The 16,408-nt window shown below is 41.7% G+C and overlaps 1 protein-coding gene across 11 annotated transcripts in view; it reads left to right on the forward strand.

Annotated features, from left to right (window-relative positions):
• TRIM2 (tripartite motif containing 2) overlaps positions 1-16,408 on the forward strand; it is a 92,345-nt gene that overhangs the window by 38,764 nt on the left and 37,173 nt on the right. For 5 of the 11 annotated variants that reach the window (XM_074905640.1, XM_074905637.1, XM_074905636.1 and 2 more), the window contains 2 exons: positions 12,905-13,086; positions 15,182-15,419. In XM_074905640.1, coding sequence (XP_074761741.1) covers positions 12,953-13,086; positions 15,182-15,419 — 372 coding nt within the window. In that variant the 5' untranslated portion in view covers positions 12,905-12,952. Of the gene's footprint in view, positions 1-1,772; positions 1,790-7,995; positions 8,357-12,904; positions 13,087-15,181; positions 15,420-16,408 lie in introns of those variants that run through there. The other 6 variants (XM_074905643.1, XM_074905645.1, XM_074905646.1 and 3 more) reach the window with 4 other exon arrangements.

Raw genomic sequence — 16,408 nt, forward strand, 5'->3', positions numbered from 1 at the left:
TCTTACATCTGCTCATGGAGTCTGCAAAGAGAAGAGGATGCCAAGATCTGCTTCTATTCTCTGACTGCAAAAGACTCCGTATATATAAGCACTATCTTGCATCTCTTTCTTTACAAAAATAGCCCTTATCCAAATTAATGGCTTGCTATGAAAACTGTAGAAAGATACCTAGTGTCACAGAGACAGTTAAATAGTTGAATTGTGCGAAGCATTAAGACATGGGCTGCCTATGCTTGCACAGGATCTGTGTTCTGTGTAGCTGGTGCCTGTTACAGTGGGGTTCTGGTACTTGGAAGAGATTTCCATGTGCTATCACAATCCAAATGATAATGTGGCTGATTTAAGACCATGTTGTTGCTAGCTGTCCTGATGCCAGTGTTTTTCCCAAGTGCTTTTTTTATTTAAAAATACAGCTGCATTCACATGGTTATTGTTTTCTAGACTGTCTCTCAATTTGTTTTTCATGTACTTAAAAATGTACAGCTTTTCCTGTAAAGTAAAATGGGTATATTTTCATATACAAATGAATGTACTGCATATCCTAGTTCAGTCTGGGAGAGTCTTAAAATTACATCATATGAGTGATTCTACTTACCTCCTCTTTCATTAGCTGTTGCTTCGTAAGTTGTGACGTCAGTCAAAAGACTGATACTCATGAAGGAAGATATGTGTGAAGATCTTCTAAGAATGTAGCTTTTGCAGAAGTCTGGCCTACATCAGTGCTGGGCATTTGCTTACAAGCAGCCTGGCAATGCCCCTGTAGGAGCCTTGGGCATCTAGCCTGAACCTGCCCGGCATGATGAGAACCTGGAAGAGATGTCTAAGAGAAAGATTGCAATAGTTGTTTTTGGAGATGAAGCATAAAGGTGAACACCTTTTACTACTGCTGCTCCTTACAGCTTATGTCAGGTGTAAAATCTTGTACCTCAAGGAAAAGTCTTGAGGGAAACCTGGGCTGAGCCAGAGTAGCTGCTTGGTAGGCCCTGAGAAAGGGCCACTAGGGCTGCACACTCGGGTGTATGGTGGGCTTTGCAGTCAGATAACTGCATCTTACTGTGGCTGTAGTGAAACTCTGCTGTGGAAACATATACTGGGAATTGATGCATTTCTGGAGATAAGGCACAAGATAAGGGGAGCACTTAGCCTCTGCTGTAGAAAGGTTTCAGCTTTTTCCCATAACAACAGTTCTTTAAATAGGAGCACTGGCATGCAATCAGCAAACAAGTGTCCTTGCTGAGGACTGGAAAGACGTGTTTACTGGGTGAAGTTCAGCCATTGGGTGTTTCCAAGTTTTGAACTGCTGGAGCTGACTACTGGTAAGTCAAATGGTGTGACCCTGTGAGCGTGGAGGAGGAGGACACAGTGTCGCAGCTGGTGCGCTCAGGCTTTGTGCGCTTGGAGCCCCTTACGGGAGCTGTAGATGGCTTTTTGTTACTGTTGTTTGGTCCGTTCAGTTACTGTGCCTCCAACTTTCATTAAAACTCATAGAGCTCCTTTTGCCAAGGTTGTTCCTCACCATTGCTGGTGCTGCCAGACTATCTGCTGTATGTAGCTACATGTTTACCTACTTGCTGTGAAAGTTCAGCTCAGCGTTGTGTTTTTGCCAACATAAAGAGCCTGCCTGGGTAAACCTCTGCCTGCCACTTAATGCTTGAGCAAGGTTTCGTCTGAACCCAAGGACTGTATAAATGTCTAGACATATTGCTGTGTTTTTGAACGACATTTCAGTTCAGAAGATAAGCAGATATAGAAGGTAACATCGCTGCTGGGCTCTGGGCAAGAAAATGAGGTGGGTACTGTACAAAAGCTAAGGTAAATATGGAGGTGCAGCGACCAATATTTTGTCTTTTAAACAATGTAAGTGCTGCAGAGGATGTGAGCCCGAATTCAGCCTGCTCACAGGCTGGAGAGGGGCTCTTCCTTCCCCTTCCTTCTAGTCCCTCTCCCAAGATGTGTTTTTGGCAGAAACCTTACCTGCTTAGGCTTGCTATCTGCTGTGTTCTGTAGGCTAAGACAACATGAATTCCTTCACTTTCTGCCTCCATTTTTAAAATTTTTTTAATGCTTAGATTCTGTCTGCTGTTTCTTGCTGTGAAACACCTATTCCCCCCCCCCCCCCCCCCCCCCCCCAGTTTATTTTCCATATGCTGCATCTGCTGGGGAATGGGATTTTGAAGGCTGCAAGAAAAAAATTCTAACAGGCTGGTAGTCTCTAAGTTAATTGTCTGAAGAAGTTATATAACATGTGGTGATTGCTGGGTGCTGCCTTCTCCCTTGCTGATTTGAACTTTGTGCCAGTTCAACAAAATCCTACTGAAGTAAATGGAAACAGAAGCAGAGGAACTTTACTTTGCAGTGGTCAACAGAGAATATATGATTAAGCTTCACTACCTGATATGTATCACCTTTCCTGAAGGGAGAGTTGCAGTAGTGTGGGATCAAGTGGAGATGCAGAACAGGAAAAATCTAGAGGAGTGTCTCAGGAGGGAGTGGAAGGGATAGTCTCTGAGCAGTTCAACCTTCCCTGCACAGCTCAGTACCAAAACCACTAAGCATTTGCTATTTGCTTTTACTTTTCTTGCCATTGCTCAGCAACTGTGAAGAAAATGCCTAGAGCCTTTTTCAACGTACCTTATATCTAACAGTGTGTAGAAAAGGCTAGGGGCCCTCTTTCCAAATACATTCCTGCTATACCTCCTTTTTTTTGTCTGTACTGCTTGTTATCCTGTGCCTGGAGGGGTTAACGATTAGTATCAAGTCTCCATGGAGCACTTTTATTTCAAGTAGCATTTCAGAGCAGATGTTTATGGAAGCAGCAGTGATTTGATGTGCAGTGTTAATTATTTGTCAGTTCATCTTAGTTTTACTTGAGCCTGTGTACCTAGAAAGGTTGAACAGAGATCTGTCAGCGTTACAAAATAGGTAGGCCTAGAGAGTCAAAAATGTACAATTGTAAGGGTGATGTTAACAGCACTAGGTAGTTAATCAGGGTAAGGGGGTTTCAGTATAGATGGTCTGACTTGCTGCTTTGGATGGCAAGTGTATAATTTAAAATCCTTTTACTTAGGCCTGCACAACATCTAACCCCCAAAATAATTACTTGAACCTACCTCACTGTGGGTATTTTTTTTAATAATTCACCTGAGAATATGATGTTTTATTAAACATGGGAAGGGCCCTACATGTCAGCTCTGAGGCTGTCATTTAACCTGGTATGTGACAGTTTAATCCTATCATTTTCCTTGGCATGCCCTTTTCCCCTTATTTTCTACCCCTTTTCTGTGAAATCTCATTTGTGAGAATGTTGGTCATTTGGTTGGGGATTCGTGGACTTCCACTGCAAGCACTCAAATTGTCCTTGCATGTGCAGTAAATCCAAGTGTGCTCCAAGTGTGTTGGGATTTATTGTGCAAGGTCCTGACCCAAAATGAGGTCCTGAAAATCTGAGACAGACAAATAGCCTTAAAGTAGGTGTCATATCTCAGTTGAGTGACGACTGTGTGATCACACAAGCACTAATCTGCCAGTCTTGTCCCCTGGTGTGTGCAAGGCAGCCACCAGCAGGTCCCCATCCAAGGACAGGACAGCTGGGAGATGGGGCCTGTGGGGATGGAAGCAGGACTGTTGCACCACCAAAGGGTGGTGGAGAAAGGGATACCTAACTCCCACCCTTTGGTGGTAGAGAAAAGGCAGGCATAAAGTTGTGGGGATGGGGAGAGAGAAGAAAAGGGGGTATTTGATGCCTTCCTTCCTCTACAAATTGCAGTATAAAGCATTAGTACATTGATGTTTTAAGAGGTACATGTACTTAAGAGGTACATGTATGCACCCATGTATTTCAGGTGTTCACCCTGTTATAAGCTTTGATTACAGACTGAGGAAAGGAAGGAGGAAAAAGCAACAAAGCATTAAACATCTAAAACTATTAAGCAAGTCTTTCATTTATAGCAGTGGTTTCTATTCCTGTTGTTCCTGTGCCTTTAGTAGTTGAAAGCTTTTAAAAGAAACCTAATTCATGACATCAACTTCTGACAGTGGTGCTGAAGGTGAGCCCATTGCCGTGCAGAAGAAATGCCAGAATACAGTGCTTGTTTCTGGTGACTGTAGTGTCTGGCCCTGCTACCTCAATGACAAATACCTAAAAGGGGAAAGAAAGAACAACACAGGGGAGAAAAGCAGTTTGTGTTTGGTGCTGCCTGACTTGCAACATCAGTGCCAGAGACAGGCAGGGAGTGCAGTCACATCTGCCAAGCTCAGGCTGGCTGAGCAGGGAGGCCAGGCTGGCTGCAGTTGTGCTTCAAAAGCCACAACCTTGGCAAGGTAACCTAGGCATAAGCAGAAGGTAGAAGGAACTAGAATAAGGTGGCAAAGGCATAGGAGGATGGGTGCTGGCCCGGCTGGGAAGGTCTCCAGCATTATATCCCAGGCAAACCTTTCAAGTTCTTTGCCTCCCAGGCTCTGACAAGCCATGTGTTTGTTGGGTTACAGGCTTCTGGGGAAAAGCATCTGCTCCACTGGATCACAAGACGGGGGAGTGATTGTGGCTCACGGCTATGGCTGGTAGGGAGAAGCCAGGGCCCAGCAGAGCTCCTTTCATGGCAGAAGTGCCCTCGAGCTACAAGCCCACGGTGGGAGGAAGCTGTGGCTCTTCCCAGCTCATATGATCTACAGCCTGGGCTACTGGAGAATGTGGGATAAGGGCTGGAAGTTTCACTTGCTCTGTGGGAGCTGTTGGGTCTGCATGGGTGCCCAGCTGCAATGGGGAAAGGTAAAGGTGCCTCCACTGATGCTGTCTCATGAGGATGACTGAGACCCCTTGATTCCTGGTGTGGGCATGGTCCCACAATGACAGAACTTGGTTGTGTTTCACCCCACTTGCTTTCCTGGTACCAGGGTGAAATTAAGGACATGGAGCTGGATGGTGGTTGTAACAGCCCATCCTCTCCTATATTTGTGTTCGCAAACTAGCCATCATTCCCAGCATGTCAGCTTTGGGTAATTGATTTCTAGTTTCTCCCACCTCTTATTTTCCAGTCAGTTTTAATTGCCAGGACTGTATTAGCTGACCTTTTAGTTTGGGCTAACCCAATAATTTTTCTTTTCTGCTGACCTTAAAATCTGTTTTGTACAGCAGGCTGAGTTAGACTACTCTCCCTTCAGTCAATTTATAGTACAGGCTTCAGTGCAGACCATTAATCTTAACCTGGAGTGTTTGGATGACGTTTAATATTAGGGAAGGATATACCAATATTTACCTACGGTCTGTAAATTAGCTGTGGGATTTTTTGGTAACTTACTATTTATGGGCTCCCTAAGAATATGTATTCAGGTTGTGTTTGGAACAGGGAAAAGAATAAATTATTCAAAAAACATGACATTTACAGAGGAGGATAACAGGGGCTACATCAGCCTTCCATGGCATGATGAATGTGGCATATGCTGTGTATTTTCTTCTCCAGAATTTACTTTACTCGTCAGCAGTGATTCAAATAATTCAGCAGCAAATTTCTGAGGGAAACTAGCCTGTTCTCTTGTGTTTTTTTTTAAAAAAAACCCGAACAAATCAAAACCAAGCACATAACAACCCCCACTCCCATCTCCCAACTCAAAAGATATGCATACAATAAACCTATTTGAAACAGGGCAATAGTAACTGCTATGGGGGTAAAGTGCAAGACCGTTCACTAGGCTATGAATCCATTTCCTCTTCACTGGGGAGAAGAAACCCGCATATCAACATTCAACATGTAAGAACAAAAAATTTCAAGGGAAATGCTATGACCTTTGTCTCATTTTCCTTGCCACAGCACCACATTTTTGTTTTGTTGAGGAAGCAGGGTTATTTGCAGAATATCAGTTCATTGTCAGCAGGCAAATTCTCAGAGCTGATTATAAGGGAACTGCACTTTGAAGCAATCTCTCATTTGGAGGTGTAGATCCCTGTGAGTGGCCGCAGCTGTGACTCCTGTAGTTTCCTTTGGCCATGAGGTACGTTACGGGATCAGTTTGATTCAAGGGGTATGTAGTCCTTACTACTGACTATAAATGGAAATAGTAATTTGAGCAATACTTGTCATCCTGGTTTAGTGTACGTAAATTTTGATGATTGAAATGGGCAAGGAAAAGCAAGCAGCTAAGTGATGTCTGCATGCTTCTGTCTAGGAGTCTTCCACTTCAGCTCTGGGGGTGCAACTCTTGAGTTTTCTCTCTTGATCTTTAAGTGTGTCTTTGTCCAGTGGCAGAAACAAAAGGTCTTGAATCTTCTTGTGGGAGTGAAAAGTGTTGCTTGCTCTTTGCAGTGGGGGTTCTCTGGACAATTTAAAAAGAAAACAAAGAAATCTCCAACCAAACATAAAAAAAGCACCCCTCCAAAAATATACCTGAAATCTCTGGCCTTTTTAAAAATTGTGGATCCTGCTGTGCAGATGCGTGCTTCTCCTGACCTGGTGAATGTTGGAGCTAAAATGAAACATAAAATGTTCTCTTTCTTTGACAGAGTTCAGCACATGTTGAAGGAATCAGAGGAGCAGTATTTTGGCACAAGCACCAAAAATCCTAACACACGCACACACGCTGCCTGATGTTTCATTTCAGGTTATAAACTGGATTACAACATACTTTCGCCCTGTGGGCATTACCCGGGGAAACCAGGCTGGATCTGCCTGATGCATAAAACCAATCTGGCTAAATGATTGCCAAGTGAAAAGTAAATTATATATGCAGAATCTATATTTTAACAGGAATGTAGATTACCTTTCTGTCATGCTAAATGATTATTAATACTGTTTTACCTCATCAGTCCAATAATGGAATCAATATTATGTTCTGGAAACTGTGCTTAAAGAGCTTAGGACATTTCAAACTTCTAAAATAACTATGTGTCCTAATTAAGTCAGAGTAGCACAGACAGTATTTAAACCCCACATTTTTTCTTGTTGATGCAAATGGACCTTTGTGTCCTTTTATTTGTGGGAAGCTTTGTTAGCCTCAGTTAGCTGAAATACTTGCATATGATTTGTTTTTTCAAAAGAAAAGATACACTGTGTTTAGAGATGCAAATACTACCTTGTCTTCAAAACCCACCAGCTGTTATACTGGAAGACAAAGCTAATTCTGTGTTGCTTTACTTCAGTAGTGTCTGTGTATTCACGAGCATCTTTTTAATAACCTGCTTTGCAGAGCTGAAAAATACCAGACACCAAATTTCTTTCTTTGCCTTTGGTAATAGACTAGTAAAATCTGAACTGATCTGTGATTTTTAGGGTTTTTTTAAGAGATAGATTAACTAAGAGAATATAGCTTTGCATTAATGTTTGTACAAAAGTTGAACACTTAGCTCTGATTCTCGAGTTCCTTGATCATGAGTTTACTAGTTGCTGCCTTGAATACTTGAGTCTGAGTCGGGTCAAATACGCAGCTTTGTAGAAGAAACTGCTGCTGGTTTGTGTGTCAGTAGCACAGCTTTCTGAAGAGGTTCTTTGCTTCTGCTTTAAACATCTGGAGAGACAAAGAGTGTTTGTGGGGTCTTTTGTTGTTGATGAAAGTTGGAGCAGGGAGGAATTACGTTCCACGAAATACTGTGAATCCTGGAAAAATGAGGGTGGAATCATTAAGTGTTAGGCTTTATGTGCTTTATAAACGAAAGTGCTTTCGTTTCATCTGTGGTGACTGTCCCCGTAATGGATGTTACGTAATATTTACTCTCCCCGTAGGATTTAAATCCTTTTTCCGATATGCGAGTAATATTTGCATATGTATTTCTTAGCTGCATTGACATGCCAGATGCACAGTGGAAAAGCTGTCTCCGCCTGCTAATCCTGTAATAACATTCTGGTGACCAAATTCAATGGCCCTGCGCGGAGCCTCGAAACAGCTGATTGCTGAGTAGGGAGGAAAAAAATAACCCAGCGAATCTCGTTGCAGCTCTCTGCTGCATCCCTATCCCACAATCCCTTGCACCATTTGCTGCAGTCTTTCTACACAGGCTGAGTGAGAAAAAGATGTGCTAAATAAAGATTGATTGGTTTGAATCCTGAAGGGGTCTCCCACTTGTAAATGACCTGGGGGGGGAAAAAAAATTCATGACGACTTCACTGGGCCTCCTCTTATTCTTCCATTTTTCTTTCCACCTGTCCTCTTCGTGGAATGGAGCATCACTCCTTAGGGCACAAAATCTGTTGTGCATCTAATAATGACTATGCTGTGATAGGGATTCTTAAAGAGTTTTACGTGTGAGGCTTGAAATATTAACAGATGATGGTTTGTTCGTTTGGATTACTACGGAACTGCAGCTCCGTCCCTGCAAGGATTTTATCCTCAGCACTGCACTGATTAAGCTATTTTTCTGCAAAGATGGGTAGGTCTGAAATACTCAAGTTTGCTCAGTGTTATTCCTGGTGGCTGCTGCTGGGTTACTCCTTCTGCTTTGGCCCCCGATCGTTCATTATGCTTTTGCATGCTGTAAGAATGAAGAGGGTTGCTGTGTTTTAATCAAGGCACCAAGCGGATTGCAAGAGTGGGAGAGAAAGGAATGCAGATTTAGCTTATCAAGTCTTTTACACAAGTGTGTGGCGGTTATGATTATTAATTTGCTTGGTGTGTTCTGTGTCCGCTAATTTTGCGGCTGCTGCTAGAAATTGCTTGAATCTGTTCTTTATTCCTAAAGCCTGTGGACAGAGGGTATATCTGTTTTCAAGGACTTTTAAACCCCAGCTCCCACGATCCTTGAAGCAACATTATTGAGGTTCCCCACCCTTTCTTACGGCTCTCAAGGCCTCACCGTTCCTTTGGAAACGTTGCCATTGGAAACCTATTCATTCATAATATATGAATAGACCCTCTGGGTTGTGAATACCATTGATAAGAAGAGGATGAACAAGCTGCAAGCAATTTGTTCTCCTCAGGCTGTACTTTTAAGCTAGTTGCAGCTCTGGCTGGGTGGAGCTCAGCGATAGCAGTGTGTCACCAACAGAGAATTTTGCTCTTTTAGGAACAAATCCTGGGAACTGGACAGACAGTTTTAAGTTTTCCCAATGTCTTTTTCTCAGCCAGGCCATGGAAACTAATAGAGAATTCGGTAACTGTTGAGGAATTCCAGAGCTCATTTGAAGATGCCTGTAGAAAGGATGCACTTTCCTATTACGTGGCTCTATTCATCTGAAACAACTTTTCTGGAACTGTTATTTGCTGTACCCTAACATTTGTTTTTTTCCTTTTCTAATGCCATAGGAAGTTCTTTTCACATGGGTGGGGCCACACCCTGACTTTCGTTCCTGAAGGCATGCACGCGTAGCAGCGCAAGGCTTTCCACTAGCTTGGAGAGCCATTGTTTTCTCCTTTCTTTGCTGTATAGTATACTATGAATCGAAACTGATAGTCGTATCTCCAAGCAGAAGGAAAAAGAACAATATTAATTTTGGGGTGGCTGGAAAGATAACAATCCTTGAGCCTCAAAGGGGTGGCAAAGGGTATAGATTTCAGAACCCTTTTCTGCACTTTATTTAGCAAACCTGAACTGGGTTTACAGTGTGTGCTTCTTATAGATAAATGGGTGGGGGTTCATGTCTTGTTTGGTGCAGTGTTTCATTAAACCTTTGGCTTTGCGTGTTTAAATTATGAAGTATAACTGTATGGAGAAGTGATTCTCAGACTTGTTTTCAAGGCTCATGCTTCAGATGCTCTTTATTAGGTTATGAAGACAGAATGAACCTCTGAAGAGCTCTGGCAGTTTCTGAGCTCAGAAGATGCTACTGTAAAAAAGAATGTTTTTCTTGTAAAAATAGTGTTGCTTTGCAAAATCTCCCACTGCTGATACATCTGAAACTTCCATTGCTGTTTTGAGGAACTGCCGTGAGCACTGCCCTAAATAATAATAAATACTGTCTTCGGTGAAATTCAAAAGCATCATCTAAAATCTCTAGATTTTCCTTAAATAGTCTTTGATTGTACAGTACTTCCATTGAGTCAATGGGCAAAATCATCCTTCTTGTAGCTATATCACATTCATCAAAAGTACATCAAAGGTGGGGTTGGCACAGGGAAGCTGCAGAATCATGGAAATTCCATAATCAAAATTTTTTTTTAAATTAACCACTTCTGTAAGAAGTAGTTGTACCAGGTAGTGGCCTAAGCTTGAAATGTACTGATGAAATTATATTTTCAGGTGCATGTTTTGAACCTGATTTATGTGAGCACAGGGGATAAATGACAATCGTGGCCTGCTGCGTTCCAGACAAAACATCACATATTAAAAACACTTGTTTCTTAACTATTAATGGTTTCTTTCACTGAAAAAGCTTGAAGCATGAACATTTGAAAATTAAAGTGGCTGACATGAGCTTTGTGTATGAAATTCTAAGAATCACCTGATTTTGCAGTATGATTGGGGGAATGGAAAAGACTAAAATGAAGATCAGATTAAATCAATATGAAATTTTTCAGGCAGCAGGAGTTTGCCTTGTGTAAATGCTATTTGCTGGTGTAGCTGTACTTGGTGGTAGAAAGATGAAGTTACAGAAAATATCTGGTTGCTAGAGAACTTTCTTCTGTTAAGTGACAGGCAGCATTCACTGGATATTCTTTCATATCTTAAGTACAATTTCTTTTCAATAGTCTGTGCTTAGTCTGTAACAAAAAATTTCTACTGTTCATAATGTACTGGTGTCCAGTTTGGAAACTGTGCTTTTGATAAGAAGTCCTCCTGCTTCTGACTGTCTTTCCTGTTTTGTTTGGGTCCCTTCCCCTAACTTTTGGGTAGGGAGTGTGGGAGGCAAACACATCTGCATCAGTGGTAAAATGCATTTTCTTTTGAAACACGTCACTGAAGTTCTGCATATTATGCTGCCAAATGCATGAATATGTTAATGCATATTTGATTCTGGTCTTTCTACTCTGTTTTGTGAAGCCATTTTTAAGTCAAGCTTTTAAAAAGTAACATGGGTTCCTAACTGACCTGCTACAAGGTTTATTGTGTGTGATTTATGGCATTAAATAGGTGAAACTGATTTCTGTTTATGTAATATTCACATTTTATCTTACTATGGGGAAAGACATGAAAAAGTGAAACAAATGATCAATCCTGAAATCATGCATTTTTGGGTCATGAACCAACATAGTATTTTATAAGTATTATAGCAATTTTTAACCTTGTAGATTCTCCGTTCTTGGGAAAAAAAGGAAACAAAAGGGCCTGCCATAAGCGTTTTCTATTGAATTCAATGCTAGTTACTGCTGCTGGGTATTTTAATTGTGAATAACTGTATGCTGCTATTTGCTAGCACATAGGTGATTCCCCAGGAACCTGTTATCAGGGGAGCCGGTACAGCTTGATCCATAATCACTGTCATTATCCTAGAAATAGCCACTTGCTCAATGTAGTAAGTGAACTACAGGAGGAACAACATGAGTTCAGCTCTCCCAGATTAGTGTGCCGTGCATTCATCACAGGAGGATGATCTGATGTAACACTGCTGATAAAATGCTGCAGGTCATGCAAGTCATTGTGGAATTGACCTCTGAATAAGCATTATCAGCACCGAAGCAGAGGGCTTGTTAGTTCTGTCTTGGAAAGCCTGAACTGCCCTCAAGCCACACATCACATTGTCTGAAATGGATGACTAAGAACTAGGGTAGAAAATATTTAGGGAAGAAGTCACTACCTCAGATGGATGGAGCCCAGCTGGGCTGGCTGGTGACCCAGAAGGGGAGCCCCTGTTTCATGGTGGGTGCAAGACGACTGGCAGAACTTGGTGCTGCAACAGAGATGCTGTGGTCAGCTCCCCAGGGAAGGGGTCCCAAACCTCCCCCAGTGTTCCAGTCTGCTAGGAACTCTGCTGGAGAGGAGTTCTTGCTGGGTCACCCTGCCAGAGCATCTGCTTGCCAGGTTTTCCTAAACTATTTTAGTAGGCTGTTTACTTTTCTCTGAGGTTGCTTCCTTCTTTTCCCTCCTATTTTCTCTTTCCACATATTAATTCTGTTGGCTATAATCTGTACTTCCAGCTGAAAAGAAACTAAGTTTTTCTTTCCCTATGCCATGTTCCAGGACAGGTGTTCCAAGCCTGCTGGCTTTCCTTTAATCTGTGCTTTTAATTCTGTCAGTCAGTGGACCTTTTTCTTACCATTTTATTTCATGCTTTATAAGCTAGGGTTATGAAGATCTTCAGTCCTAGAAACATGATTCTTACTACTCTCTCTGCCTAGAATGCCATTTTTCTTTCATTTATTATTTGGATGCGCTTTATGTGTCCTTCACCCTCCCTTTGCTGATCCTCAGCCGCTAACAGATGCCTCTTCTTTGCTCTTTTATTGTGAGGATTTTAACTTCATCTACCTCACCCCTGTAGCTGATGCAGAATTTGAGCACTGCCTTTACAGGGGCAGGCTTGTTCTGAAGGTCGCTTCCTGGAGGCTTCCTGGAGTCCAAACCTACCACATCTTTGGCAGTACCAACACGGATAAGGGAGAAAATTGCTAGGTGAACCATTTTCAAACTCTCTCTGTGACGCAGCCATTTGTCTAGCTGCCGCACTTCCAGTTTAAGCATTTTGTGAGCGGTACTGTAGACATAAGAAATCCTGTGTTTGTTAGCACTTGCTGAACCTACTAGCACAAGAACTTTTTTTACTTGGGATTTCTTTAAAACCAGACAGCCCAGTAACTCTTAGTCCATAGGCAACATGACTTTCCAGAATGCCTGTTCAGTGTTATGTGTGGTGTTGTAGACTTGGCTGTTTCCCAGGCTATCAGTGATAAGCCATTTTGGAAGTTTAATTCTTCACTGTTTTGGTTTTGTATGGAAATATGAATTCCTGCATAAGGATGAAAGATGACTTATTTGTTGATTTTGTTATTTCATGGAGTTTATAAGCCATTTTTCTTCTTTCCTCTTTTCCCTACCCTATTTCAGCAGTGTGCAGGGTAGAAGGGAACAGGACCCATATGTCAGTGGTCTAGGATGGCCAGTGAAGGCTCCAACATCCCAAGTCCTGTGGTCCGTCAGATTGACAAGCAGTTTCTGATTTGCAGCATATGCCTGGACCGTTACAAGAACCCCAAAGTACTTCCCTGCCTGCACACTTTCTGTGAGAGGTAAGTCCTTTCCTCATGCTGGTAACTAAGTATTTGTGTCGTGCAACAAGCACAGAACAATGCATCCTTTAGTGGACAAGGACTTTACTTGTCATGTTAAGCCATGATAAAGTCTGGGAAGGCTGGTGAGGCAGGGATGTAGAAAAACACTGTTATTTGTGGCAGGCAGGAGGAAGAGACAGCAGAGCATTATTTAGAATACACTCCCTTTATGCAAGAGTAAATAAAAAGTAAATCCAATTAAACTAATGAATACAGTTACCACAATGTGAAAGGTGATGGCGGTCAGAATTTGGACCTCAAATTAATGGCTTCAAACTTATACTGATTAGCCTATAATTAGAAACAATAAAAACCTTTCTTTGTTTATTTACTAAGCAGAGAAATAATTATCCCATCCTTTAATGTCCAAAGGTTCGACATGATATATACATTATTAATAACTTGTGATTACGTGTCTTCATTATTCTGCAGCTTGGTTGACTGAAGTGGAAAAACTGTCTGAAAAGAGATCTGATAAAACAGCAACCTGCCTTCTACTGTATTCAGCTGAATGAATTGAATATACATAGTAATACTTTAATGTTATATTATCCATCAAATGGTGGAGAAAATACAGCATTTGCAGAAAAGTCAGCTGAAGAATCATTGGTTAGAGTTCTTTATCTGATGATGGGATGCCACTCTTTGGATTAATGGAATGGCAGGAGAATTTTAATAAATGTTATTTTGTGCAAACATTTAGTTCAGGAGATTTTCACCTCTTAGAATTGTGGCGTGCATATCTAATTTTGCACAGGGAAGAAGAAAAATTGTGCATCTGAGTGTGTCAGATGAACCGGTTTTCTGCGGAAGAATAGAAACCCTGACCTTACACAAGTCAGCAGTGAAAGTCTCACTGAAGTCAGTGAAGTCAAGATTTTCAGCACTATGTCTTAAATTGCTTAACTTCTGTTCATGTGTAAATCCTAAGGCCAGCTTCTGGTTTTCACTGTAATCCTCTTATGCTGATCTGGTTATGGAGAGGGGTTGGAAGAACTCTTCCAGTGTGTTGCTGAGGTGCAAAGCCTAAGCTTTCCTTTCACAGAGCCCTTACTGGGGGGTCAGGAGGAGAGCTGCCAAGGGAGGTTAAAGAGTGGTGCAAGCAAAGCTCTTGGAATTGGATAAGACCTCTGTAGCTGTGCGAGGTCACACTTTCTTGGTGTCTCGGGATGAATTTGGTGTAGCACTGCTTCCCTTAACTGCATTCTGCAAAGCTTCCTGTGCTTACGGGTCTACACTGAATTGCCAGTTGTAGTTGGATGTTGCATGCCCAGCAGCTGTTAATTTGATTTTCAAGGCCAAAAGTGGCACATTCACCTAGGCCAGTCTGCTGTGTTTTGTCAGTCACAGAACTTTTGAGCCAGATTTATATTCTGTGAAATTCAGTCTTCCTAAAAAAACCCTACCCCACCCCAAGTCAAACACAAACAAACAAAAATCTCCAAAACTCCTGTTAACATAAACTGTGATAACCTAGGACGTGCTTCTCTGTGTAGTAAAGAGAGCTCTGTTGATTCTGGCTAACTGCCAAATAACTTTCCTAATTGAAATAAATGGAAAAATTTCCATTGGTTTCATTGGGACTAGGTTTTAGCTCTGAAACACTAAACCCACAAATACAAGTTAATAAAGGAGATTCTATTGGAAAGACAAGGGTCAACCACTGGTTAGTCAGTTAAAGACACAGGCTCGAATAATTCATGCAATAACTTCAAGTCTGTCAAACTTTATCTGATAGTTTATAATTTGTACTATCCTGTGAGCAGGATACAGTAGATGTCTGGAAGCATGGATGCACACTGCACAAATATCTCAGAGGTACATAATTCTTATAATGATGTCATCTTATTGAATCTTTTTTCATGTGACAGAGGAAAAAAGAGTTAATGGGAAAAAAAATCCCCATAACCACTTCTGAAGTCTGGTGATGTACCTTTCCTTGAATAAGTAGGGGTAGCACTGTTTCAAACCAGCTCTTAAACTGAAAGGAGTTATTTTCCTCTTTGATCATACTTTGCCTCTCTTTCTCCCCTTCCACCTCCCTTCCCCATAGGTGCTTACAGAATTACATTCCAGCCCATAGCTTAACCCTTTCTTGCCCCGTGTGCCGCCAGACCTCCATTCTGCCAGAGAAAGGGGTTTCTGCACTCCAGAACAACTTCTTTATCACCAACCTGATGGATGTCCTGCAACGAACGCCAGACAACAGCATTGAAGAGTCCTCCATCTTGGAGACTGTCACTGCTGTTGCTGCAGGCAAACCGCTCTCCTGCCCCAATCATGATGGAAATGTAAGTGAGCTGAACTCCTCTGATATGTACAGGTACTGATAATGTACTGACTGGTCTTGTTTGTCATGGATATTTTGTTCTAAAAAGATAGTGGGGAAACTGGAATCACACTAGTCTTTTGTTGACATAAAATCAAAGAACAAGTGATTCTTAAAATTAACTCAAATGCTCTTTGTGGAGCATCTTAAAGTAGTCAGGGTATTATTTCATTTTACGAATCATCTTGGATGATACTGTCTTTTAGCACATTTGGTCAAAATTGTTGCCCTGCAAGTGCTGAACCTTGTGCCTTTGCCTCTTTGGGATGGGTTTCCATGGCTCTCTTATATGTAGACTCAACTGTTGCTGTGGGAACACGTGGGCTTGTTTAGGCAGTATACATCAGGGGCCTTATAAGCTTAACTGACCTGCACACTGGGGCAGTACCAAAAGCTATCTGAGCATATTAACATGGAGCCAAGTAAAAGGGTGTCCTGGTTCAAGATACTTCAGGTCAGCACAGGCTAGAAACAGAGAGCTTCTTTTTATTCTGCAGTGTTTTGTGTATCTCATGTATCACCCTTGGAGACTGCTTTGTTTTTTTCTCCCACCTACTCTTTATTGCCCAGCATCCCAACCCTCAAATCATATCAGTGTGTTCACTGGCAAGTACCCCCAACTAAGTATCCCTGGATTATTACAAGAATGGCTCTAACTCTGCTTACTTCACAATTTTCAGTGTTAACCTGTGTGGCTTCATGGTAGGCATATGAGCTCCTGTTTCACAGCCAAGCTTATGCAAACATGTAATTAGGCCACATTGCAAAGCTGAGAGATGCTGTGTTGTAAACTGAATGGTGTGCTTCTATATAAGCCAAGAAATACATGCCAGTATTTTAAGACAACTTTCTGGGAAGGTTTTATTTGATATTCAGTTTACGTATACCAGTTGTATAGGAATAATTCAGCTGATAGGTAGTGATTACTCTTACAGAGGAATCATTCAGTTC

Source organism: Athene noctua, chromosome 4, assembly GCF_965140245.1.
Source record: "Athene noctua chromosome 4, bAthNoc1.hap1.1, whole genome shotgun sequence".
NCBI lineage: Eukaryota > Metazoa > Chordata > Aves > Strigiformes > Strigidae > Athene > Athene noctua.